General features: G+C 37.1%; 1 protein-coding gene across 3 annotated transcripts in view; it reads left to right on the top strand.

Moving 5' to 3' along the window:
• FKBP5 (FKBP prolyl isomerase 5) overlaps positions 1-27,502 on the top strand; it is a 99,262-nt gene that overhangs the window by 49,668 nt on the left and 22,092 nt on the right. For all 3 annotated transcript variants that reach the window (XM_007467255.1, XM_007467256.1, XM_007467254.1), the window contains exons 4-5: positions 13,259-13,401; positions 14,355-14,469. In XM_007467255.1, the coding sequence (XP_007467317.1) occupies positions 13,259-13,401; positions 14,355-14,469 (258 nt within the window). The remainder of the gene's footprint in view (positions 1-13,258; positions 13,402-14,354; positions 14,470-27,502) is intronic.

The following is a 27,502-nucleotide window of genomic DNA, read 5'->3' as shown; positions in this document are numbered from 1 at the left end:
TTGTGGTACGCGGGCCTCTCACTGTTTTCGCCTCTCCCGTTGCGGAGCACAGGCTCTGGATACGCAGGCTCAGAGGCCATGGCTCACGGGTCTAGCCGCTCCACGGCATGTGGGATCTTCCCGGACCGGGACATGAACCCGTGTCCCCTGCATCGGCAGGCAGACTCTCAACCACTGCGCCACCAGGGAAGCCCGAAGCACCATTTTTATTTGAAAGGGCAAGCTATGATTATTCAGACTTGATTTTTCCCTATTTGGCAGATATTTTCTCGCAAATGAATGAAGTGAGCCTGTCACTTCAAGGACAACAACTGACAATATTTGTTGCCATTGAGTTTTCAAGTGAAAATGACAGTTTTGGAAAATTGGTATCTGCTACTCAGAGCTCGACAGCTTCCCAAAACTTAAAAGACTTCTGTTGAGATCAATGAGTATTAATGAATGTGATTTTTAAAATATCATGAAATGAAATGTGTTAACATTTGGAAGATTGTGTGACTCAGTGAACAATATTTTCCCAATGACCAATGCAAGACGTTATAAAATTATGCATGAGTAAAAGGTCCATTTGATGTGTAAGCTAGACCAATGGATTTTAACGTAACATAATGTGAAAAGTTCATTGATAACGGTTTCAGATTCCACATTGCAACTAACCTTTATGAAACTACCACTTGTCCAGTTTTGATGTAGTATCAGATTATATTCATCATTATCTGAAAAGGCTATTAAAAAACTCCTATCTTTTCTAATTATCTATATGTGCGGGTTTGGATTTTTTCCATATACTTCAGCCAAAAATTGCAACAGATGAATCCAAAAGTAGGTATGAGAATCTGGTTGTCTTTTATTAAGTCAGACACATTTTACACTTGTAAAGTGATAAAACAACGTCACTCTTCTCACTAATTTTTTTCTTTTGGGAAATATAGTTATTTTCCATAAAAATAATTTATGTTAACCTATGAGGTTATTGTTATTTTAAATGAACTGGTAAATCACTATTAAAAAATTTTTTTAATATGGTAAATATCAATAGATACAGCATACAAACAAAAGGACTTAGGGTCTTCAATTTTTAAGATATAAAGGGGTCCTGAGGAAAAAAAGTTGAGAACCACTGTTTTTAAATCTTAAATGTGATTTTTTACTAATTTCTTTACAAATGCTTTTAAATGTCTTCAGTTAATTTAGGATTCTTATTTTTTTTAATCTTGGAAGATGAATAATAGCCCATACATCAAATTGAACTTTGTGGATGGACCATGTAGCTTCCATGTGGATGGAAGTTAGTGGCTGAATTACAGTCTTTTTATTCTTATCTGCCACAGATATAGCAGACTTCTGGTTTGTTCCCAGATCAAGTGTAGGAGAAAAGGGGCGATCCCCCTCATTCACCACCATGGCTCAGTGTTGAATAATTCCTTTCTTTTTCTGACTCTACACCTTAGTTGAGTTGCTCGCTCAGCAAGGATGTGGGACAGGAAACAGCAAGTAGCTAAGGAATTAAACTCTTTCTGCCTCTCTGCCTTCCCTGGTACCCACAGGCATTTGTATGTCATGGTGACTTCTGCTTCCTGTACAGCTGTACTCTCTCCAAGCTCTAGTGCTGGCTGTGCCACTGCTCCCTTCTCCTTTGGGTCCTCAGTGAGTTAATGGCTCATGTGAGATTAATCTTGTGTTCAATAAGATAGCAATCAAAATCAAATACAGATTTTTTTTTCTTAACATAGCAGATAAGGATGACGGTTAACTTAAACTTTTTTTCATTTTTGTTGATGTAAGGATATGAATTTCCAGGGCCACCAGCATGGCTGTGGCATCATTATTTAATTTAGATGACCTCAGAGTAAATGGCCTCATCAGACCTCTTTGTTCCCACTGCCCCCTGCCTTTGAATTTCTGTCTTGAAGAATTTGGTAGGTTTAAGATAATAGGTCTCCTCTCAGCAGTTATCTTTGCAAGTAGACTTAAGAATTGCTTCTCTACCCAGATTTTCTCAGTAAAACATGCAGTGGTGAATGAGTCTTTCATCTTTCCTAGAATTTTGACCAGAGAGAAAAGAGGCAACTTCCAGTTGACTTGGTACCTATGGCACACCTATCTAGAGATAGTGTTGTCTCATGGGGAGAGCATCCAGCTGGGTGTTGGGAAGCCAGGGTTCCTGTCTTTGTTCTTTCCTGTGGTATGTTAACATGAGTAAGCCACCTAACCTTCCCTGCTCTTACAAAGAGGAAGCATCTGTAGAAGAGCTTTGAGATTAATCCTGAGTCTAAGATTCCATTCTTGTATATTCTGCAAAGAGTACAGGAACAAAAACTGTAATGGACTACACCCAACACAATTACGGAACCTTTAGAGGCCCCCTTAAGATGATAATGAGAAATATGAGACTAGAGCAGTATCCCTCTGGTAAAACTTCTATAACATAATGTGTTCAGTTGCTTATAAAACAAACATTGGTTAGGCTGTTTATAGTTTTATATCTATATGTTATGGCAGTAGCTACTTCATAACATAATGAAGAAAAATAATATAAAAACTGTAGCACAAATATTGTACATTGAACTCTCTTGATCCCTTATATTGTACCTCTCCCAAGGGAATAAATAGAAATATTTCAATGGAAAGTCACACTGATTTTGGGGTTCTATTGTGACTTCAGTATTTAAAATAGAATCATAGGGCTTCCCTGGTGGCACAGTGGTTGAGAGTCCCCCTGCCGACGCAGGGGACATGGGTTCGTGCCCTGGTCCGGGAGGATCCCACATGCCGCGGAGCCGCTGGGCCCGTGAGCCATGGCCGCTGGGCCTGCGCGTCCGGAGCCTGTGCTCCGCAACGGGAGAGGCCACAGCAGTGAGAGGCCTGTGTACCGCAAAAAAATAATAATAATAAAATAAAATAAAATAGAATCATAACTTAGCTATAAAAATTGCATTAAAAATACACATACCATAAGTATAAATTTGAGGTATACCTACACATTGTTTGTATGTGTGTCTGTTGTTCTTTTTGTACCATCTTTAAAACTCTGTGCTTCACTTCCCTCATATATAAAGTGATGATAATAATAGTATATACAATTATATGTTGAGGATTAAATAAGATAGCATACACTGTTGCTTAGCACTCAGCCTAATACATAGTAAGCACTCAAATCTTTTGTTACTGTTGTTACAGTACTGGGATTATTGGCTGGCTTTACAATAGAGTGGCAAGAGCTGTGTTAACAGCAGTTTGGGTCCTCACTCCTATTTACTATGCCTGCATACAGACCTTTTGAATGCTTAACCATCATTTTTAGCCCCAGGAAGTCTGGAAAAACAACAACTGGATCAATCTAAGACAATTGGTTATCACCACTACAGAATATGTTACAGATATTAGAATGATGATGGTTTCCCTCACTGGACATGTTCTGAATTCCTAGAACTGGGTCCATAACCCATCTTAAAAGAAGTTGAAATAAGAATGACTTAGGGGCTTCCCTGGTGGCGCAGTGGTTGAGAGTCCGCCTGCCGATGCAGGGGACACGGGTTCGTGCCCCGGTCTGGGAAGATCCCACATGCCGCGGAGCGGCTGGGCCCGTGAGCCATGGCCGCTGAGCCTGCGCGTCCGGAGTCTGTGCTCCGCAACGGGAGAGGCCACAGCAGTGAGAGGCCCGCATACAGCAAAAAAAAAAAAAAAAAAAAAAAAAAAAAGAATGACTTAGGATTTTCAAGTATACTTCCACAACAGGGTTTCTGTTCTTTCCCTTTCCCTGCCTGCAGCAAATATGTTATCACTAAAATTGTGAAGGGATGGGTTTGGGGGCTGAAAGAATTGTATCTACCTCTGTTCTTATAAGTAAATCCAAGGACACTAAAGCTTCACCCCATCCCCATCTACCCCTATAAAGGTCTGGTGATTTCTGATAAAAGGCTACTTCACTGAAGTGGTTTTTCGTGCTCTTCGTATATGACTAACGTGGTTGGGAATTATGAAGATAAAAATCCTCTCTCTTATATTCTTCCCCCAGATTTGAGAAGAGAAACAAACCAGTCATTTTGGATTTTTCACATACCTATACTTCTCTCTTACTATGGAGATTAAACCATAATGAAGTAAATATCAGTGATCTGTCTTTAACGTTAATCTAACCTTATTAGATGCATGATGACCCATGATTATTGGTAAAAACATCTTTTAATTTAGCAGTCATTAGCATATTGGAGTAAAAGGGAGAAAGTATATGTTGAAAGACTAATGGCTAATACTTTTTAAGTACTTACAGTGCCAGGCAAAGGGCTTAATGCATTATCTCATTTAATCCTCACACCAATCCTATTATTACTTTATAGATTTTTTTGTACAATTTATTTAGTATAGTTTAGGTGACAGTCATATTAACATCTGTGTATAAGACTGAGTTTTTTATTGAGGTACTATTTACATATAATAAAACTTAACCCTTTTAAAGGGTATATAGCTTGATGAATTTGGGTAATAGTTGTGTAACCACCACCACAGTCAAAATATAGAACAGTTTCTTCACCCTAAAAAGTTTTCTTAAGGACCCTGGGCCATGGAATCACTAATCTGACTTCTGTTACTATAGTTTTGCCTTTTCCAGAAGTTCATATAAATGGAATCATATGTCATCTTTGGCGTTTGACTTCTTTCCCTTAGCATAACGATTTTGAGATTCATGCATGTTGAATTGCCAAGTAGCATTTTACAAGTATGGAAACACCACAATTTGTTCATCCATTCAAAAAATCGGACATTGGGGTTGTTTCCATTTTGGGGCTATTATGAATAATGTAATGAACATTCATATACCTGTCTTTGTGGGGCTATGTTGGGTAAATTTATTTTGGGGTAAATACCTGGGAGTGGACTTGTTGATCATATGGTAAAACATATGTTTAACTTTATAAGTTAATACCATACTGTTTTTTCAAAGTGGCTGTACCATTTTGCATTCTCACCAGCAGTGTTTGAGAGTTTGTTTTTCACATGCTTGTCAACCTTTAGTACTATCAGTCTTTTTAACTTTAGCCATTTTAAGGGGTGTGAAATGGTATCTCATTTGGTTTTCAGTTGCATTTCCCTGGTAACTGGTCACATTGAGGGTATCTTTTCTTGTGCTTAGTGGACATTTGTATATTTTCTTTTGTGAAGTATCTGTTCAAATCTTTTGCCCATTAAAAAAGAAAAAACAATCTTTTTGAGTTGTACTCAACAAGAAGCACTTAATCAGATGTGTATTTTGCAAGTATGTTCTCCCAGTCTCTAGCTTGCCTTTTCATTTTCTTAATTGATCTTTCAAAGAACAAAAGTTTTTAATTTTGATGAAATCCACTTTACCAATTTTTAAAAAATGTTTTAGGTACCTACTATAATCATTTTAGTTTTGGTTTGCTTTGGTTTTTTTGTTTACCTGTGAGGAAACTAAGGTACAGAGAGAGATTAAGTAATTAGCCCAAAGTTAATACGGTAAAGTGGCAGAGCCAGGATTCAAAGCCAGGCAGTGTCTTTCAAGTTATGTTAGATCTTAAGGTTTAAAACTAGCCTAAACACTAGGTATAGAAACAAAGTAGGTGCTGGTCCAGCAGAATTTACTGAGTGCCTGCTGTACACCAGACATTTTTCTTACAGGAATGATGTAGTTAATGAGGTTTATCAAAAGCAAAATTATTGCTATTACATGCTTGGTATTGTGGGCCTAATTCCTATTTTTAAAGTTTAATTTTTATTTGAAGTGTATTTTTTTTCACATATTTTAGGCCTTGACAACGTTTTACAAGTAGTAAAATACACTTACTAGTAATGGGTAGCCATGCAGCCAGCTGCTTGTGGGTTGTGGTTTAACCATGTGTTCCCTTTAAATTTCTATTGATACTCTTGCTCCACCATAAATATATTCTTAACATCTGTTAACTTTTTTTTAACCTGCAGTTAGGAGCACTCAGGATTCGGAAAGAAGGCTTTTAGGCCAAAATATTTAATTTTCCTAACCCTCCCCAAAAATGTGAGCCAGAAAGACAGCAAACTTTCAGAAAGTACTTTCTTTGGCTTTACCTGGTACTTTCTAATAGAGTAAGAATGCTTCCAGTTTCATCGCCGAGTGGATATTAAGGAGAAGCTAATTTAGGCAGGGGTGAGAGCAGACTGGGAGAAGCTAACACATTTCTAACTCCATTTAAATTAGATAACTGCAGCATGGACTGTGTTCCTTTATTGAGTATAGTATTGTGGTTTTAAGTTCTTTGGGAAATAAAAAATAATCAAGATATGGCTCCTGCCTTCAGGTATCTAGCAGTTTAGCCTGGCAGAGTTGATCTTTAAGGTTGTCCCAGCACAGATTATTTTCACCCCCTGTTTTTGAAATGATAAGCCATGAGGGTGGGGAGAGATCATCTGGTGATCAGTTTTCTTAGTAATTAAATAGAGAAATGGCAAAAATAGAATGTAACATAAGACATGTGAACACTTTAAAAGAATCTTAACATATAAATGAGTTTGTTGAATTCATAATCAGATACTTTTGGTAGGGAATAGGGATGATTATCAGAGCCCTTTTATAAGACATTTAAAAATAAGACTAAATAAAATTTATAAGAGGAAAAAAATACACAGGAAAAACTTTGCTTTATCTAGCATAAAAAGAAAGACAATGTCAGTATTATCAATGGTTTCAAATGCAAACATGCATTTAAAGGTTAGATAGTCAATAATTTTATCAAGGATGCCAAGACTGTTGATTGAGGAAAGGACAGTCTTTTCAACAAACGATGCTGGGAAAACTAGATAATCACATGCAAAAGAATGAAGTTAGACCCTTACTTTACATCACATACAAAAATTAACTCGAAACGGATCAAAGATACATAAGACTTAAAACTGTATTTTCTTAGAAGAAAACTTGGAGGCAAAGCTTCTTGACATTAGATTTGGCAATGATTTCTCGGATATGACACCAACAGCAAGGCAGCAAAAGTAAAAACTACATAAATTGGACTACATCAAAATTAAAAACTGTGCATCAAAGAATACAATAATGCAGTGAAAAGGCGGCCTAAAGAATGGGAGGAAATATTTGCAAATCATGTATGTGACAAGGGGTTAATATCCAGAATATATAAAGAATTCCTATAATCGAACAACCAGAAAACCTCAAATAACCTGATTATAAAATGGACAATGGACTTAAATAGACATTTCCCTAAAGAAGATATACGAAAGGACTACAAGCACATGAAACGATGCTCTACATCACTAAATCATTAGGGAAATACAAATCAAAACCACAGTGAGAGGGACTTCCCGGGTGGTCCAGTGGTTAAGACTCTGCACTCCCAATGCAGGGGCCATGGGTTTGATCCCTGGTCAGGGAACTAAGATCCTGCATGCTGTGTGGTACAGCCAAAAAAAAAAAAAAAGTTAACAATATCACCTCACACCATCAGGTACTATTTAAAAAAAAAGAAAAAGAAATTTGCAAGTGTTAGGAAGTTGTGGAGAAATTGAAACCCCCGTGCACTGTTGGTAGGAATGTAAAATAGTGTAGCCACTATGGAAAACAGTATGGTAGTTCCTCAAACAATTAAAAATAGAGTTAACCTATGATCCAGCAATTCTACTTCTCTGTGTATACCAGGGTCCTAATGAGATATGTGTACACCCATATTTGTAGCATTATTCATTATAGCTGAAAGGTGGAAGCCACCCAAATGCTTGTCTATAGACAAATGGATAAACAAAATGTCTTATGTACATACAATGGTATATTTCTATAAAGGGACACATGGGACAAAACTGATGAACCTCGAGGACATTACACTAAGTGAAATAAAGCAGTCACAAATAGACAAGTACTGCATGATTCCACTTACATCTAGAGAAATCTAGAGTAATCAAATTCATAAAAACAAAGTAGAATAAAATTGTTGCCGGGGCTTGGGACAGGAGGAAAAGAGGAGTAGTTTAATAAGTAGACTTTTAGTGTTGCAAGATGAAAAGTTCTGGACATTGGTTGCACAACAGTGTGAATATACTTAACTGTGCACTTAACAGTTGAAATGGTCATTTTTATGTATTTTACCACAATTTAAAAAAAATTTAATCAATAAAAAATGTTCTAAAATGGTCACTATAGTTTATTATAAGTGAAAGTATTCAGTGATTAAATTAAAATGTTATATTTTAAAACGTGTTGTATGATATTTTAATATACTTTACTTTTTTAGAGCAGTTTTAGGTTCACAGCAAAATTGAGCGAAAGGTACAGAGATTTCCCGTGTACCCGCTGCCCCGCCATGTGCATAGCCTCCCCCTCTTATCAGCACCCCCTCCAGGATGGTGCACTTGTTACAGTTGATGAACCTACAATGAGCCTATAAAATTTGATTTTGATTTTCTTAATCAGAAAAAATTATATAATATTCTTCAGAGAGAAGAAAAAAATACAGTGCATTGCTTTTATACTGGGCTTTGTACACTTTTAACGTTTCAATTCCCTATAGTTAGGTATATATAAAAAGCATTTACACTTAAAGATAGATACATTATATGTTTGTGTAAATATATATTGTTATTTCAGATTTTGTTACTAATGGGATAGGACTACTGAAATTGATAAATTGTGTTTGAGCCAGTAAAATTGAAGTCCAGAACAAGTGGAAGAATAAATTGCGTTTATATATTCTTGGTGTATTATACCTACACTTAAGACCCTAAAGATCAAAAGATCCCAAAGACCAAGAACCTTAAAAATGTTTATGCTTTGACCCAGTAATTCTACTTCTAGGAATTGAATCTAAGGAAATATGGTAGAAGCTTGCTTAACCAACTCCAGACTAACTGCTGCTCTCCATTCTACTTGTAAATACACTGAGTGACACTGCTAGTTTCATATTCTTCACTGTGGCCCTGCACTATGCTTCAGCCAGTTGAGTGAGCCTTGTCAATGCCCTCCACCCACAGACCACTAGGAACACAACTATAGTGAACAAGTTGGGTTTATTACTTGTAGGGAGGTAGACTGCACACCATGGGAAACTGGAGGTGTCTCAGAGTGTTCAAAAGGTCTTTTATAGGATTTGGACTTATATTAGGTGATTTGGGGAAGAGTTTAAGGAGGAAGGGATTTGCTCTGGATTGGATATTGTTGGGATGCAGGTGATTCTTTGGGTATCGTAGTAAATCTTATCTAGGAGGAGGGCTGACTGGAGTGAGACTAAAGCTGCACCTGTAGAGAAGCAGAAGTCACTCATGTCACCAGGAGAGGGGGATGTTTGGTATTTTGTAGGTTGCACAGGGACCTTGTTGTTTGTCCATGCTCAGACAAAATTTTGAAGTGTTCTTGTTTTGTTTCACTGTTTCATGGTCTCAGAGTGACCTTGTCTGATGTTGATGTTTTGTGAGATTGTTATGTCCAACAGGAGAATAACATGGCCTAGCTGTGTGCCCCAGTCCAGCTTCAGAATCACCAAGACCTAGCTGTAAGTGTCGGGCAGTTTCCAGACATTAGGGTTTGCTTTTTTCTTCCTCAGACTCTTATTAAGAATCACTCTAAACTTGTTTATATCCATTGTCCTTTTTGTAATTCTATAAGTTCATTAGATAGTATATAAAACTCTGAAATTAGTGTAATAAGAAATGGGACTTACTTCTTTGAAAACTAAGTTGAACATCTTTGGAAAGACTTATTAAAGTGAATTGCTAAAAGCCTTTTTTAAATAGCTATTGAGGGACTTACCCGGTGGTCCAGTGGCTAAGACTCCAAGCTCCCGATGCAGGTGGCCTGGGTTTGATCCCTGGTCAGGGAACTAGATCTCACATGCTGCAACTAAGAGCTCACATGCCGCAACTAAAAGATCCTGCGTGCCACAACTAAGACCCAGGGCAGTCAAATAAATAAATAAATAAATATCTTTTTAAAAATGGCAGTTGAATTAGGGGTGGGTAAACGCTAGGTGAAATAAGTAGGCCATTCAGAACACATTTTTACCAGAAGGATTCCACATACTGATTGCTTTTTACAAGTGTCTTCTACTTCTTACTTCACTTTAAAGAAATCCATGTTGTAAGTTGCAAATGATATGCCATAACTGTGATTTATATAGTAAAGATGATGTAGAACTCTTATCACTTGTCACACGCAGACAAGGCCTTGGACTTCTGTCACAGGATTAGTGAATTAATATACTTTGATAGGTTTTAAGTTTAAAAAAAGTTTGGGGTTGTATATGTTCATTTTTATGATTTCTCACTTAAAGCAACATTTTAAATTAACCTACAACCATAGTCCTAATGTGTCAGGTAGGAGGCTTTCATTATGCAAAAAAAAAAAAAATCATGTGAAGATTTAGGTGCAGAGTTGTTCATTGCAACTTAATAAGAGTAAAAAAAAAAAGCAATTTAAATATTTATTAGTGGGAGTAATGAAATTATGGCATATTTAAAAGATGAAATAGTAAATAGCATATAGTTATTAAAAGTGATGTTTTCAGGTATTATCTTTTAACAAGAAAAATGCTCATATAATGTGAAATGCAGAGTAGGCTATAAAACCAAATAAACTATGATCAGAATTTTAAGAATGTATATATAAAAATTTAATATGTAAACAAAGTATACATACACAATTGGAAGAAAACGAGCCAAGAAATTGACAGTTTACCCCAGATGCTGAAATTTCAGAGGTCTTTTATTCTCTGTGCTTTTATATACTTTCCAAGTGTTCTATAATGAGTATGTATTATTATTTTTTAAATCAGGGGGAAGTGCTTTTTAAGAAAAGAGGCCCAAGATTGGCAATTTTAGAAATATACCTGTGTTCATATCAGTCTGGCTCTTTGCTCAGCGCGTTTCCTTCAGTGTCTAAAGCTCAGTGTTTAAAAGAAGCTTTAATGTTCCTGAATGAGAAGAAGAGTCAAAGGCATAGGCATGATTTATTCAGCTTGAGGCTCCTGTGGATTTAATAGCCAGGCTGATGTTTCCAACTTCTAAGGCCTAGCATAGGCATCATCTGTGAAGTAAGCTTTTGCTGACTGTTCCAACCCCACCCCAAGGCAAAAGCTCCTGTTTGTACTCTTATGTTAGTGTTCACCATGCTTAAAAAAATCAGGGCAGGTATCTTTCTGCTCCACTAGCCATACTACATTGCATGTTTCTTGGAAGGAAGAAGGGAACAGCCACCTTTGTATTTTCAGTACCTAGACAGACCTTTGCTCCTCAGTAATTGGCTGAATGCCTTGAACAAATGTACAGTACTAACCCCATAATATAAAGATTTCCTGAAAGAGGGTGTAAGGTATTTGTCTTAAAATATTGGAGTTGAGAGTAAAAAAAAAAATTGTTCTAAATGGCCCACGCTAAAACCGTTGCAGTCTTTGAAGAGCATCAGTGACAGTAGAGCAGCCTGTCAACAGCAGACTTTACATCTCTTCTGATGATTCTAGACTGTTTTCACATTGGAACCGTGTGTGGGCATGTAAATTGATGTAGCCCTTTTGGAAGGGCAGTTGGGCAATATCTATCAAATGGAAAGTGCACATCACCTTTGCACTTCTAGGAATTTACCTTCCAAATATACTTGCACAAAATAGGCAAACATAAGGGACAAAAATCCTTATTAGAGTAGTGTTGGCAATGTATCTCAATAGTAGAGTGACTGGAATATTATGAAGCCACTGAGAATGAAGTAGATCAGTATGTATTTACGATGATGATAACTGTCCTTTATTAAATACATATTATATGCCAGGCACTTGACATATTTTATCTAATAATTCTTGTAACAACTGTATGGCAGGTACTGTTATTATCTACATTTTGCAGATGAGGAAACTTGCACAAGGTCACACAACTAATATGGGGCCGACCTGGTATTCTAATTTAGTCAGTCTGAAGTTAAAGCAGGCTGCACGTCTAACCCCTAAAACGCATATCCTATCTGCTGATGGATAAAGATATGTATATACACATAAATGAATAAATTTTGAACATTATATATTTATAACATTTCTATATAATTAAAATATATATCTATGTAATGAGAAAACAGTTCAGAACTGAATGTATAGTATGCTGTCATTTGTGTTTTAAATTTTTTTAAAAGCGACAGCACACAGTGGATGGGTACAAAAAAAACATAACAGTGGCTTCTTTTGAGGAGGGAATGGATGACTTTTTACCTTTCACTTATATCTTTCTCTCATGTGTGTTTTAATAATTGGCATGTATACCTTATATACACTTTTAACTAAAATAAGTGTATCTGATATTTTGAAAAGTTGTAATGCCTAAGACTAAGCTGAAGTCATGAGTCACAAATGCTTTGTCCATATCTACTTACATACCTTAGTATAGGGTTCCCCTTATTCTAATCATCCTTACTCTAATCCTAACATCAGTTCTCAGTTCAGGATAATAGCTCTCTTCAAAATTCACCTTCTCTGGAGTTCATTGCTTATTACCTGATCTCACTTTGAATACTTAAGTCTTTGACATAGCACCTCAAATGTATATTACCTCTTGAAATTTTGTACATTTTCTATTGTTTCCCAAAGGATTTGGGACTGCTTATTGTAAGATACAATTACAATTATATGGGTTAATATAGTTCTACAGCTGAGCAGTAAGCTTTGTTCCCTGGAAGTAGGAAAAAAAAAAAATTCTGAGTTCTGCACTTCTTGTGATTTGGCAAAAAAGGACACATATCATTCTGTTATTTTTAGAAAAACAAAACCCACTTTTTTTCTTACTCTAAATTTTGAGAAGAAATCTGTTTCATGGTCCTTTTTATACAATTTATACTTTTCCGGTTTCTTGTTTGTTGTTTTTGTCTGCCCAACTAAATTATAAGCTTTCTCAGGACAAATTCCATTTTCTATACTATTTTTGTTCCATTTCTGCCTAGAAAACACGCACTTATTCTTATGGTTGAAATTATAAATTAAGCAACAACTGCAGCCCAGCCACATTTCAAAGATGATGTTACTGCCACTTTTCAAAGACTTAGTCTTTGAGTAGTTTAGAAACTGATGCTACTTTCATCCTTCTCAGCAGAGAATCTTCTCTGATAGCCCTCAAAAAAAAAAATCACAATTTATTTCTTAGTGTATAGGTCTTACTGAGGGTTTTTTTAGCCCCTGCTTCCTAGCTGAATAGTATGTAAGGAATTGGAAATTTGTTTGAACTTTTGTTTCGTGACAGTTAAGTCTTTTAAAATATGGCCTATAGCTTTCAACCACTTTTTCCTTTCTTCTAGGCCAAGTTATCAAGGCATGGGACATTGGGGTGGCTACTATGAAGAAAGGAGAGATCTGTCATTTACTGTGCAAACCAGAATATGCATATGGCTCGGCTGGCAGTCTCCCCAAAATTCCCTCGAATGCAACTCTCTTTTTTGAGGCAAGTATGTGTGTGATGTTGCCTTGTTAGCATCTGCTCTACTATAGTGCTGGCTCCAAAGCAACAGGCAGTGGAACAAGGAGCTGAGCTTGCTATTGAGAATCAGATCCAACTTGTTTATTTTGGAGCTTTGGCTTCTTGAATTGTTTCCCACAAACCCCAGGGATGTGTGCCAGTGCTTTCTTAGAAACGTGTCTCTGGCAGAAAACGGTCATATCCAAATAAACAAAAGACAACAGGCTTAGAAATAAAGGTTCTGGTCAGTTGTGTGAGTTATGACATACTCAAACCTGATCAGAAGACAGGATGGAAATGTGGGAGATACATGTTGAAATATACCTAAAGCTATAAAGCAAGTTGTAAAGCTATTTTCATATTACAGAGGTTTAAAAATGTCACAGATGTCACTTCCTCATTAGAAGCAGTAGATGGTGATAAAATGGTATTCATTGTGTTGAATTATACATATTTGGCCATATCTAATTAAAAAATTAAAGAGGGGAAATGCCTAAAACATTGTAACTAGGTAAAATACACCTTTAGTTGGTTGTAGGCCTGATTCATAAGATTACGTCTTAATTTTAAGAAGGGCATTCCATGAATCTGGGGTGAAAAAGTGGTGGCCTGTAGAGTCAGACAAAATAGTCTGGGCCAGTACTGTGTCACTCTGGCTTTTTGCCCACAAGGCAGTTTTCCTAGTATTTCCTGTCTGTCTTTGCACTGCAGCCCCACAGGATGTAGTCCTAGACATTATCATTACATGAAGTTTCTTTCCAGGTATTGAAAAGTGCAGTGTTCTTTTTTCCCTACCTTTCCAATAACTAAGAAGCACAGGTAAATATAAAACAGAGTTTTATTTTGTAAAATGAAAGGAGAGTGGTTGCCCTTGCCTTTAAGTATGTTAAATTGGCTTTTTTGGTCCGTTCTCAGTCAGATCCCTTTTTCCTTTCTAGATTGAGCTTCTTGATTTCAAAGGAGAGGATTTATTTGAAGATGGAGGTATTATCCGAAGAATCAAACGGAAAGGAGAAGGGTATTCAAACCCAAACGAAGGAGCGACAGTAGAAAGTAAGTACTGCTGCGAGAGGGAACTGGTCCTTAAAAGTTGGGTTCCAATTATGTGGATGAAATGGAGATTTCGTTTTAAAAAATCTGTTTATGAAAATAAATATATTGAATATATATCTCTTAATAGTTTTAAATTCAACATTCATTTAAAAGTGACTTCATTTAGTAAATATTCATTCAACCTGTGTGTGCCAAGAACTGTACCAGCCTCTTCAAACTCAATGAGTAAAAGGTAAGCCCATCCATCAATGAATTCTTAGTCTGTGGACTCCTTGGTGTGCCAACAGCTATATTAGTTGCCTTATATATTATTTATTTATTTCTCACAATAACCTTTTGAGCTATGATTAATTATCCCTAGGTGAGAAAAGTGAGTTCAGAGAAGTTATGTAAATTACCCAAGGTTACAGAGTTACTAAATAGAGTAGTAGATTTTAATGCCCGTCAGGGCTATCAAACCCATTTCACTGGCTGTCTTAAGATAAAAAACAGTTCATCATTTTAGTTAGATCAAAACAGGAGAATAGTTTATTCTGTTCTGTGTCAGGAGACCTGGGTTCAAGCTCTGCTTTGTCATTTCTTGAGTGACCTGAAGCTATTCCATTTTCTTCATTTGCTAATAAGTTGGATGTAAGGACAGGGCTGAGGACTGGGTTAACTGAGCACCCGTCCACTCTCCCAGAGGGAGGTGTACACACATTGTGTGTACACTACTTGTTACTTTATATTCTAATCAGCATCTGCCCGTTTCCCTAGTATACAGTGAGTGCCAGAGGACCAGAATCTTTCTTCATCTTTTTGTTTCCAGCATCACCTACAGAGCCTTACACACATTTGTTGTTCAGTAAATGCTTTCTGCATGGATAAATGTTTGCAAGATGGCATTTACTGAGTTGAAGTACTTCAAAAAAGACAGTAGTGAGAAAACATAAAGAAATACTCACATTTAAAAAAATCAAGGGAGGGTTTCCCTGGTGGCGCAGTGGTTGGGGTCCGCCTGCCAATGCAGGGGACGCGGGTTCAATCCCTGGTCCGGGAGAGCAACTGGGCCCGTGTGCCACGGCGAGGAGTGGCCCCCACTTGCCACAGCTGGAGGGAACCCGTGTGCAGCAGCGGGGATCCGATGCAGCCAAAGATGAATAAATAGAAGTAAATTTAAAAAAAATTTTTTTTAAGTTATAAAAAAAAAAAAAAGGCAAGGGAATTCCCTGGTGGTCCAACAGTTAGGACTTGGCACTTTTACTGCTATGGCCCAGGTTCAGTCCCTGGTTGGGGAACTAAGATTTTGTAAGCCGTGTGGCGCAGCCAAAAAAACTTTTTAAATTTTAAAAAGAAAGAAAGAAATACTTCCCCTAAAAAATAAAATCACTGGGCTTCCCTGGTGGCGCAGTGGTTAAGAATCTGCCTGCCAGTGCAGAGGACACAGGTTCCAACCCTGGTTCAGGAAGTTCCCACATGCTGCAGAGCAACTAAGCCAGTGTGCCACAACTACTGAGCCTGCACTCTAGAACCGGCGAGCCACAACTACTGAAGCCCACGCACCTAGAGCTGGTGCTCCGCAATAAGAGAAGCCACTACAGTGAGAAGCCTGTGTACCGCAATGAAGAGTAGCCACCGCTCACCACAACTAGAGAAAGCCTGCATGCAGCAACAAAGACCCAACACAGCCAAAAATAAAAATAAATAAAATAAAAAGAATTTTTAAAAAAATCAAATTACTAAATAAGGATGGCAGCGTGAACTATTGATTATCAATATAAAAGGCCTAAAGAGTTCATTTTTAAAATGTAAACTAGAATAGTTGATTTTCTCATCTTTAATGTTGCGTGTTGAACCACAACATTATTTTACATTCTACTTTGAATGCATGTTTCATTTCCACGAGTCTGGCAAATTAGTTCAAATTTAGTTTTTTTTTTTTAATTGGAAACAGTTATAAATAGTATTACTGTTCTATTGTAGTTAAAGTGTTTAGATAGTTATCACTCTTGATAAGTTTTAGAATAAATGAAGAAGAGCTCAGGTGTATAGTGTTGGAGAAATACCTGGACCAGGAGCCGGAAGATAGGGTTCAGGCTTTGGCCCACTCTAACTAGACGTTGCCTCTCTGGCATCAGCTTCTTTCCTGTCCAGTGACGCAGGGGTAGACGCCTTAATTTCTAAGGTCCTACTAGCCTGAAAAATTCCTGATAGAATTCTAAATGTTTATGAAAGTTATAGGAATGATAGAAAATTCTCCTCAATATATTAACAAGAACTTAAAAATCTTGTCTATAACATGTATTTAAAATTTTTATTATGAAAAATTTCAAACATATACAGAAATAGAGGGTTTTTTCCCCCAGTGATACAGTGACTCCCCAGATTTAACAAGTTATATATTTTAAAATTGGAGGTTTTTGTCAACTAAATTAAAAGGAAAAACTTCCCAGTTATAGGCAATACCACAAAACTACCACTGTAGAGTTAACTTTGGAGCAGGCTGAATTAAATCAAATCTTGCTTTTGGTAATATTTTCAATTGGAGTCATTTTTTTAACTTTTCATTTTGAAATAATTTTTGACTTCTGGAAAAGGTGCAGAACTAGTACAGAGAATTTCCTTATATGCTTCCCCCAGCTTCCCCTAATGCTGACATCTTACTTAACCACAGTACTTTTATCAAAATCAGGAAATTAACATTGATTCAGTGCTATTAACTATTCTACAAATCTTACTTGAATTTCACCTGTTGCCACGCTGATGTCCTTTTTCAAGTCCACCATCAAATTCAGGATCCAACATTGTAATTTAGTTGTCATGTCTCCTTGTCTCCTCCAGTCTGTGACAGCTGATCAGTCTTTGTGTTTTTCATGACTTTTAACACTTCTGAAGTTAAATAATTGAAGGCCAATTATTGTAGAATATCCCTCAGTTTGGGTTGGTTTGATGTTTTCCCCGATTAGATTGAGGCTATGCATACTTGGAAAAATACATAAGTGATGTGCCCATCTCAGTTCATCATTATCAGGAAGTACATGACATTGATGTCTCATTACTGTTGATGTTAACTTGGGCCACTTGGTTAAGGTGGGGTCTGCCATGTTTCTCCACTGTAAAGTTACTATTTTTCTCTGTCTAATTACTAAGTATCTCATTAGGAAGGAAATACTTGGAAACTATGCAGATAACCTCTTTTACATCACACCTTCACACTAATTTTAGCATCCACGAATGATTTTTGTATGCAACAGTTATTACTGTGGTATTTGCCTAATGGTGATTTTTCTATGTCCACTGTTTGTTCTACATTTAATTAGAATTCTGCTGTAAGGAAGAGCTGCCTCTTCTCCCCTGTTTATTCAGTTGTTTATTTATATCAGTATTGACCCATGGATGTGATTTTATTCTGTAGGTTATTATTCATTACTATTCTTATTTATTTTGTTGCTCAGATTGTCCTAGATTTGGCCATTGGAAACCCCTTCAACTTGGCTCTTTGGTCCTTTCAACATTGTTTCTTGAGCACTTTCTTACTTATGACACCACTAGATGCTTAGGCCTTATTTGGTAATTTTCCTGCCCCCGGTCTGGAATCAGCCATTCCTCCAAGGAGCTGATTCCTTTTACTGGAGAATGGTATTTAGAAATGAAGATCTGGGTGCTAGGTATACTCATGCTATGGAATGTTATTGCTTCTAGAACCTCTTAACAGAGCTAGAAAATACATATATCTCGACATGCATATATACACATTCTATGTGTACTTCTGTATTAGTCTGTATATATATATTAAAAACTATGAGTACATACTGACACTTTCAATTTCAGCCCACCACAGTTTTGTTTTAGCCTCCTCTCTTTGCCTCTTTGAAATTGCTTTCTCCAACAGTGAGAAACCTGGCTCTCATTATTCACAGTATATTTATTTATTTGCTCAATCATGGTATATACAGAAAGTAGTTTCAGAATTGCTAACCCATACCCCTGTGAAAAACAAATTTCCTGGGACTTCCCTGGTGGTCCAGTGGGTAAGACTCCATGCTCCCAGTGCAGGGGGCCTGGGTTCGACCCCTGGTCGGGGAACTAGATCCTGCACGCATGCTGCAACTAAGAGTCTGCATGCTGCAACAAAGATCCTGCATGCCGCAACTAAGACCCTGCATGCCGCAACTAAGACCCTCCATGCCGCAACTAAGACCCAGCGCAGCCTAAATAAATAAATAAATATTTTAAAAAATATTTTTTCCTAAGTAGGAAATATCTGAGTGCACTTCCTTGTGTCATTAGCCTATAGCATACATTGAAAACACTGTTTTCCAACTTAGGTTAGTTCTTTCATCCTCATTCCCTTCAGTATGGTTATGTTATTCATTTGTAATACAGTTAAGTTCATTTGTTATGTTTACCTTCCATTGGGGTTCCTCCCACACTCTGGTAGGTTTTAATTATTTGTTTTTTTGGTGTATGAAACATTACCATGATTCTAGATGATACAAAAAGATATACTCAGAAGTGTTATTCTCCCCCTCATCCCTACTAACCTGTTCCCATTTCCTCATTATTTCCACTCTGTTCCTTCCTACCTCCTATAGGTAACCAATCTCATTAGTTCCGTTTATTATTGTATTTTTTTGCAGAAGTGAGCAGATACATGTATTTTTATGTCCCCTTTTTGCGTGAAGGATAATATACTATGAATAGAATTTTTAATGTATGTGAATAATCCTTTATATAATTTTTTTTTTCTGTTTCTAAATGTATTAAGAAAGGGCAATGACTAATTTTTTTGTCTCTCATCTTGTTAGATTGTACTTTCCTGGGAAATTTTAGAGTAAATGGTTTATTCTTTCTTTTTCTCCCAAAAGCCCTTTTTGGTTTTCTGGAACAAATCAATTTTATAAAAATTTATTGTATTGTCACTTATCAAGGTTAAGGTGTCCTGCTTTCCCTCTTTGAAACCAGTTAGCTCTGTGTGGGAGGAGGACAGAAGGTTGACTCAAAAGTGGTCTCTGTCAGAAGCCAAGATCACCTTGTTCCTTTTGAAGTCTACTCAGTCTTCACTTTACTGGTTTGCCTTTTTTTTGTACCATCACCCATATACTATTAGGTTCAAAACCAAGTAGAAATCCTAGAACTAAAGCCAGTTCCACAGTGAAAGAAAAACTATAGACAGTGATCATCCATTATGATATGTCATTATAGATACACAAGAGTGACCAAGTTTCTGTCATTTCTGTGTAAAGGTACAGTGAATAGCCGGGGGACGGGGCACACAGGCTTTGGAAGTGATAGATGTGAATTTCGAATCTTGGAATCACTACTTGATATTTTTATGACTTTAGACAAGTTACTTAAACACCTTGAGCATACAGTTTTCTCATCTGTAAAATGGGAATAATAATCTTTTACCCCCACAGATTGTTGTGACAGTTAAGGGAAGAAAGGTGCCTAATACATGGTAGACACATAGTTTCTTTTTTCTATAAATAAATACATTTATTTCTCTAAATAAATTTATTTCTCTAAATAAATGTTTATATCATTTATTTTGCGTCCTTTAAATAGATGTAAGGAAATAAACTTCTCTTTCTCTTATATTCTACAGCCAGTCCATCAGCAAATTATTTTGTCTCTACCAGGGTTGACCTAGAACCCATGATCAGTTTGTCTTCAGTAACAGTCTTAAAAATAATTATATATCTTCTTAGTAATGTTACCTAAATCATATTTCTCCAGGATTTTTGCTGATTTGTTTTCTGAAGAACAAAGTTATGGACTGAATCAAAAGGCTTTTATTGAATTGTGATCTTTTGCTTCCTTTTAATAATTTCTTTGGGGAAGAGAGAATTTACATTAGTTTGACAGAATTTATTCTTTCTCAAAGAAATTGTGATTTTTACTCCATCAGGATCCTAATGCTTGCAAATCAATTTTTAGATTCTGTTCCAGTGTGCTTTATGTCAATTAAGATGACCATCTTGTAATTTTTATTCAGTGTTGTCCTTTTTCCATTAAAAAAAGTCACTGTGTTCTAAGGTACTCTAATTGACATTATCATGATGACTGATACTTTAGTCATCATACTTTAGCTTCATTGCCTGTAGTGGCTACATTGTTACTTTTAAGCTTTGCTTTCTTAGAAAAGCCAATCTGACATAAGGCTCTGAATAGCTACCAGCTCCTCTTCCCCCAACTCCCATCTCTCACATCTTCTGAGTTAACTTCCAGTGCTTGGAGTAGGCACATCAAAATGCTAGCTGTGTGTGACTCTTTTGCCTCACAGTGCTTTCAGCCACATCAATGCAAAGAATGCAGACAATCGGGAGTATTTTCAAATGTGAAAATTTCAACAGAGTGATCTGCAGGGATTCAAGTTGTTGGGGAGTACCCTTCCCTCTCACCTCCTTTCCCTCTGCAAATCCCACTGAAATGAGAGATGGGGAGGGGAGGGGTGGAGAATGATTTCAAAAAAAGAGGAAGAAATCCGTATTAGTGGTGGAAAATAGGAAGACTACAAGAAGTGGATCAGAAATTATGGAGAATTTCTGGAATACGTAAAGTAGATAAAATTGGACTGATGGAAACTAGACTCAGGAAACCCAACGCACAACAGGTGTAGAGAAGACCTCTGCAGAGGTACATACTGTTCGTCTCAACAAGCTTGGGAAGAACTCCAAGCTTAGTCAGCTGGTGCAAGGGAGCCAAGGCAGGCTATGGGGTAATCATCAGGGTTGTTATAAAACAATATGGAACAGCTGGGCTAGTAAGCCTGTAGTGTAGTGGTTCTCAACTTTGGCTGAATTTAGAATTACCTGGGGAGCTTTTAAAATTCTGATGCCCAGGTCTCAGCCCAGACCAGTTAAATAAGAATAGCAAATCTCAAAGGATGGAACTCCAGGCACAAGTATTTAAAAAACAAAAAACACCCCTGGTGATTCTAGTTTGCAGCCAAGGATTGAGAATTACTACTTGAGAATTACTACTCTAGGGCCTGGCTGTGACTTTTGCTCCCAAGCTAAAGCCAGTAAGGCCCAATTTCTAAAGTAAAGTAGGGATCTGCCTCAGAAGGCTCCATGTGTTAGGACTTGGACTACAGAATGAGAACATAAATATCTTTGAGCTTTTAAAACAGATTTGAAGGGGAAAAAAGTGAAAGCAGCTCTGCACAACAGTAAATAAGCAGAAGTGTTTTGCTCCTGAAGTAAAACTTTTTCCTACATCACCAGTGGAAAAAGGTGTCCCCAGCCTTCCTGTGCACATGATGCTCAGCATGTAGTAAATGCTCAATAAATATCTTTGGGATCTTCACCCAGAGATCTGCATGATCAGCCCACTCCTCTTGCGAAAAGGCCTCCCATGGAAGTATATCCAATGGCTTAGAAAAACTGTGTCAGGTAACTAAAATCACTTGATCTTTCTGAATCCTTCCTTTTAAAGCATGACCAAACAATACAGAATCATCAGCAAATACCATGAAATGGAAGCACTGAGGCGGACTAAGAAGAAATAGAAGAGAACTTTCAAAATACTAATTAGTATCTTCAGAGATATTTAACAGGATATTAAATTCATGAGTCAGAAAAATCAGCTTCTCTGAAAAAGGAAAAGATAAGAAAGTATCTGGGGGGCTTCCCTGGTGGCACAGTGGTTGAGAGTCCGCCTGCTGATGCAGGGGACATGGGTTCGTGTCCCGGTCTGGGAAGATCCCACGTGCTGCGGAGCGGCTAGGCCCGTGAGCCATGGCTGCTGAGCCTGCACGTCCGGAGCCTGTGCTCCGCAACGGGAGAGGCCACAACAATGAGAGGCCTGCGTACCGCAAGAAAAGAAAAAAAGAAAGTATCTGGAAATTAAGAATATGATTATCAAAATTGGAACTCTGAGGAAGGGTTGAAAAGCAAAATGGACAGTCCCAGAATCTTGAATTAGTGATACAAAAGATAGTGAAGAATATCTCAGAACACAGAGGGGAAAAAAAAACAAACACCAAAGAGATGAAAAGTGAAAGAAAAATTAGAAGACTGGGATAATAAATCAAGGATAGATGATATGTATCTAACCAAACGTGTAATGGAAGAAGGTTTCCTAGAGAAAGAAGAATTTTTTCTTAAGAATTTACCTCACACACAGTTTTTTTTGTTTTCATTTTTTTTGGCTGCATTGGGTCTTCGTTGCTGTGCCTGGGCTTTCTCTAGTTGCAGCAGGCGGGAGCTACTCTTCGTTGTGGTTTGTGGGCTTCTGATTGGGGTGGCTTCTCTTGTGGCAGAGCACGGCTCTAGGCACACAGGCTTCAGTAGTTGTGGCATGCAGGCTCAGTAGTTGTGGCTGGCGGCCTGTAGAGCACAGGTTCAGTAGCTGTGGTGCACGGGCTTAGTTGCTCCGTGGCACGTGGGATCTTCCCAGACCAGTGTCCTGCAGGTTGGCAGGAAGATTCCTAACCACTACACCACCAGGGAAGCCCCAAGATCGAAGAATCTTAAGATTGAAAGGGCCAGTTGATGGTGGCACACAGGAGTAAGGAGTGCTTTTTCACCTAGATACATCCTGGTGAAATTTCCCTTTCCTTCCTCCCTCCCTTCCTTCCTATTGAAGTATAATAGACTTAAAATATCATTAGTTTCAGGTATACAACATAATGATTCAGTATTTTTATACATTAACAAAATGATCACCATGATAAGTCTAGTTACCATCTGTCACCTTACAAAGTTATTACAGTATTACTGACAATATTCCCTATGCTGTACATTACATCCCCTGACATTTATTTTCTAACAAGATTTGTACCTCTTTATCTCCCTCACCTATTTCACTCATCCCCCTACTCCTCTCTCATCCCCCTGTTTGTTTCTGTATCTAACTCTGTTTCTGTTTTATTTGTTCGTTTTTTTAGATTTACATATAAGTGAAATCATAGGGTATTTGTCTTTGTCTGACTTATTTCACTTAGCATAAATACTCTCTAGGTCCATCTGTGTTTTTGCAAGTGGTAAGATTTCATTCTTTTTTTTTATGGCTGAGTAATATTCCATTGTATATATATATCTGGTGAAATTTCTTAATTCCATAACTTAAAAGAAAATTTTGAACTCTTCCAGGGAGAAATAAGCTATGTGCAAAGGAATGAGAATCAGAATGACATCAGACTTCTTATTTGTGACACTAAATACTAAAAGACAGTGCTTTGAGCATTGTCTGTAACTGAATATCTTAAACTTAAATTTCTATCCTCAACCAAATTATCACTTAAGTATGAGAACAAAATTAACTTTGGAGTATGTAGACTTGTGTCCTTTTTGGAAAAAAATACTATAGGATATTCTAAAACATCACAAAAAATAAAGCCAAGAAGTGAAGACCCAAGGCATAAGAAACATTAGTGAGCATAAAAGTAATTTCCATAACATGACAGCTGAATTTGGATCTCTGAAATGGTAGAACTATAATGTTAAAAATAATAATTGTTTAACAGTATGGAGCTACGGTAATTAACAAAATGAGGTGCAAATGGGAAATGAAGAGGGGAAGCAAATGGTCTAAGAAGGTTTTCTTATTCAAGGAGATATTATGCTGATTAGTCCACACTGATAAATATGTATATGTGTGTATGTATGTGTGCATGTATATATATATATATATATACACACATATATGTGTGTATGTGTGTATATATATACACACATACACACATACTGTTGAATGATTTGTTTAAAATTTAACGTTAGGTACTAGTAAGAATAGGATGTAGAACTTCCAAGCGACCCTGCATGGAGTGGGGAAGTAAAGGAATGAGGAAAGGTTGATCAATTTAGTAAAAGTAATAAAGCAAGAATAACAAGAAAACATTATGTAGGAAATCAAAAATAAGATTGTAGGAATAAAATCAGTCATGTCAGTGATTACAAAAAATATGAATGAGATAAAGTCACCTATTAAAGGCAGAAATTCTTATACGGTTAACACAGTGATGACAACAAAATCTAGTTATGTGTTCTTTATAAATAAAACACCAAAAACCAAAATGGTCCACAATTGAAAATAGAGGAAAGACTTCATGTATGACCATGTTGAAATCTGATAGAGCTATGAGGGTTTTTTGGGTTTTGTTTTTCACATGCTTTTGAAGTATTTATGAATGTCCTGGCAAATTTTGTCCAGTAAGAGAGAGCAGATTCTTGAAACCATTTTATTATATATTTTCACAAAATAATGTAGTATTGTACTTGGGTCTAAAATGGATAGTGTTTATTCTTTCATATATTTTGGATTTATATAGCTCCTTCTAAAAAGGTATCTTCAAGTCTTCGGGTAGAGTAAAATCTTAGTAGAAAGTAATCTTTTTGTTATTAAGAAATTAAGCCAGTGGACCATTTATTTTGGAATAGTATTAAAAAACAAAACTCCATATCAGTAAAGAATTTAAATAGCTCTTGGCATTTATTAAAAATAGGAGTACTAACATATTCAAAAAGGAAAATTCCTATAAATGAGTGAAAATTACTACCATTTTCCATAATGCCCTGTTTTCAGATTAATCATTAAATAAATATTTACTTTCTGGTCCTGAACTGTGTGTTGTACACACAGTTGTACACACTGTGAGGTACAAAATAAGATACTGCCATTGCCTACTTTGAATTTTATTCATACTTTGACAGCTCTCTCTGTGGAGCGATTAAGTGGTTTCTTACACCAAGTTCTAAAACATGTTTAATCTGGTATAATTTACCACTAATTGCAGGAAAAAAATCATAGCTAACATTCATTGAGTTCATCTCTGTCTATCCACACATAACACAGTATTTTCACATAGTAGCCACCCTGACATTAAATGAATGCATGCCAGGTATTGGGCTAATAGCTTTAATTCAATACCTAATTTAATACTCTCAACAATTAGGTGTTAGCTGACATTATTTCCCCTGTTCTATAGATGAAGAAACTGAGCTTCAGATAATTGAAATGACCTTGCCCAAAGCCACAGTTGTTAAGTGACAGAATGGTACTGGAATCCAGTCTGGTGTAAAGAGGAGAGTGGTGAGGATTTGTATTGGTATAGAATTTATTGCTGTGTGCATGCTTCCTGTTTAGACTAAGGCATATAACCATTTGCATAAATGTTATTCTGTTCAAGTAGCCAGGTTCTACACCTGCTCTCAGCATCTGTCCCCTCAGTGCCATGAGCAATCTTCCAGTGGTATTTGTTCATCATAGTACAAAATGGTACAGAGGACAGGAGGCAGTTTGGGGGAAATTTGACCACCATGACTGAGGGGAAGTTTCTCTTCTAATCAGTGATTAATATGCCTCTCCCGATTTTAGAAATCCATCTCTGGATTTGCCTTTTCAGGGGGTCATTAAGATCCTACTGTCTCTTGGATGCTTTGCTCTGTTAGGCAGGAGATGCAGGCAGAGAGAAACTCCCTTGGCATGAATTAGGCAGCAGAGAAAACCCTTGCTGAGTGGGACTAACCTGTCACAACCTGGTTTTCTCTGGCTAAATGACCAGTCTTGTCTAGTCGTAATGCCATTACAACATTCCCATTCAGATCCCCATGACCCAGTAATTGTTCTGGGAATGAGTGCAAAGCTATCAGACACCAACTACTATAATTAGAAAAGGGAAAAACAGACACTTACCAGAGCTAACGTCTTTAGGCTGGAGCGTTTACAGCACTTTTTTTGGGGGGGTTATGGAGCCTCTTTCTCAGTTTTGCTTCCTAAAATACCAACTATACAGTTTTCGGGTTCTTGCATTCCAGTTTTTTTCCTTACTGCAGTGCCCTCTTTCCTTTTCCCCCTATTTTAATCGGAGTACAAATTGCTGTCAGCACATCGAGTTCATGTGCCAGCCACTTTCAGAACAGGGTGTTCTGTGCTCTTCAAAACAAAATTGCTCTAGGGCAGTAAGAGAACAATAAGTCAGAGCTCCAGTTTAAGTGATGTTTTGCAGCAGACTGGGCTCACTTGATGTGGTTACACTCGGATTGCGCAGCAAGGCTCCAGTAATTTGGTTCGGTTTGACTTCGTGGGGTTTGGAGGACCTCCCCCCTTTAAGTTACGTAGACTTTAAGTCAAGAGAAAATGTCCCTTTTTAACTTGCGTATTTCTTTCTCTTCCCAAAAAAACCCTAAGTAGAAGCATCCTGTATGTATGTACTTTTATTCTCTTTGGGCACGTCATAGATCATTTACTTCCCGTAAATCATGCTGGTTGGAATTAGCAACAGACCTCCTGAGCCCTAGAGGCCAAGCTCCCAGTGAGTCATGATGGTTATTATTAAATATTTATTAAATGAGTTTTTGCACTAAGCGATACAAGGTCAAAAGCAACCACAGGTCTTCCACAGCCAGAGCTCCCATGGTTTTCTTTGGTAGCAGTTATCGAGACAATTTTAAAAAATTGGATCTATAGGAGCCAGGCATGTGTGCATCTGTCACCATGATGGAGGTCCCTGCTGCGGCAATCGGCTCCAAGGTGGGGAGGAGTTCTTGTCAGCTGTCATAGAACTTGTCACACCAGTGTTCCAATTTTAGAAACCAGTTAATCTAGCGAGAGTGTTTGCTACTTGTAGATTGATGTAAAGAATCAATGGACTATACACCCTGAGGCTGTGATACCTCCTCTTGCTTTGACATTCCAGATAATGTCAGTATTAAAAGGTTTTATATATACACGTAAAGACTGCTGCGTGTGTGCACGCACACATGCAAACCAGTTTATCAATTTAAGATTCTATGGTACTGTAGGTAGTGCTTATTCAGGTTCAAATTAAAAGAGATTTAATAGAAAAAAAAGATTGGTCCCTATATAAGGTAGTAAGTATTTATAAGAGTTATTGCAAATGTTTCCCTATTAGGTGGCCAAAAACATTGGTTCTACCATATATTGTTTCTCTTAGAGAGACTAGCTGCAGTGAACATTTTTTTTTTGCTTTCTTAATTATGCCTTCATTATACTTTGACTTGAACTTTTTTTTTTGCTTGCTTGCTTGACATATCTTTCCCAACATGTTTATTAGTAGCCAGTCTTTTCTTTTCCTAATATGAAGGGG

Source organism: Lipotes vexillifer, unplaced genomic scaffold, assembly GCF_000442215.2.
Source record: "Lipotes vexillifer unplaced genomic scaffold, Lipotes_vexillifer_v1.1 scaffold528, whole genome shotgun sequence".
Lineage (NCBI taxonomy): Eukaryota > Metazoa > Chordata > Mammalia > Artiodactyla > Lipotidae > Lipotes > Lipotes vexillifer.
This window is presented reverse-complemented; position numbering and strand designations above follow the sequence as displayed.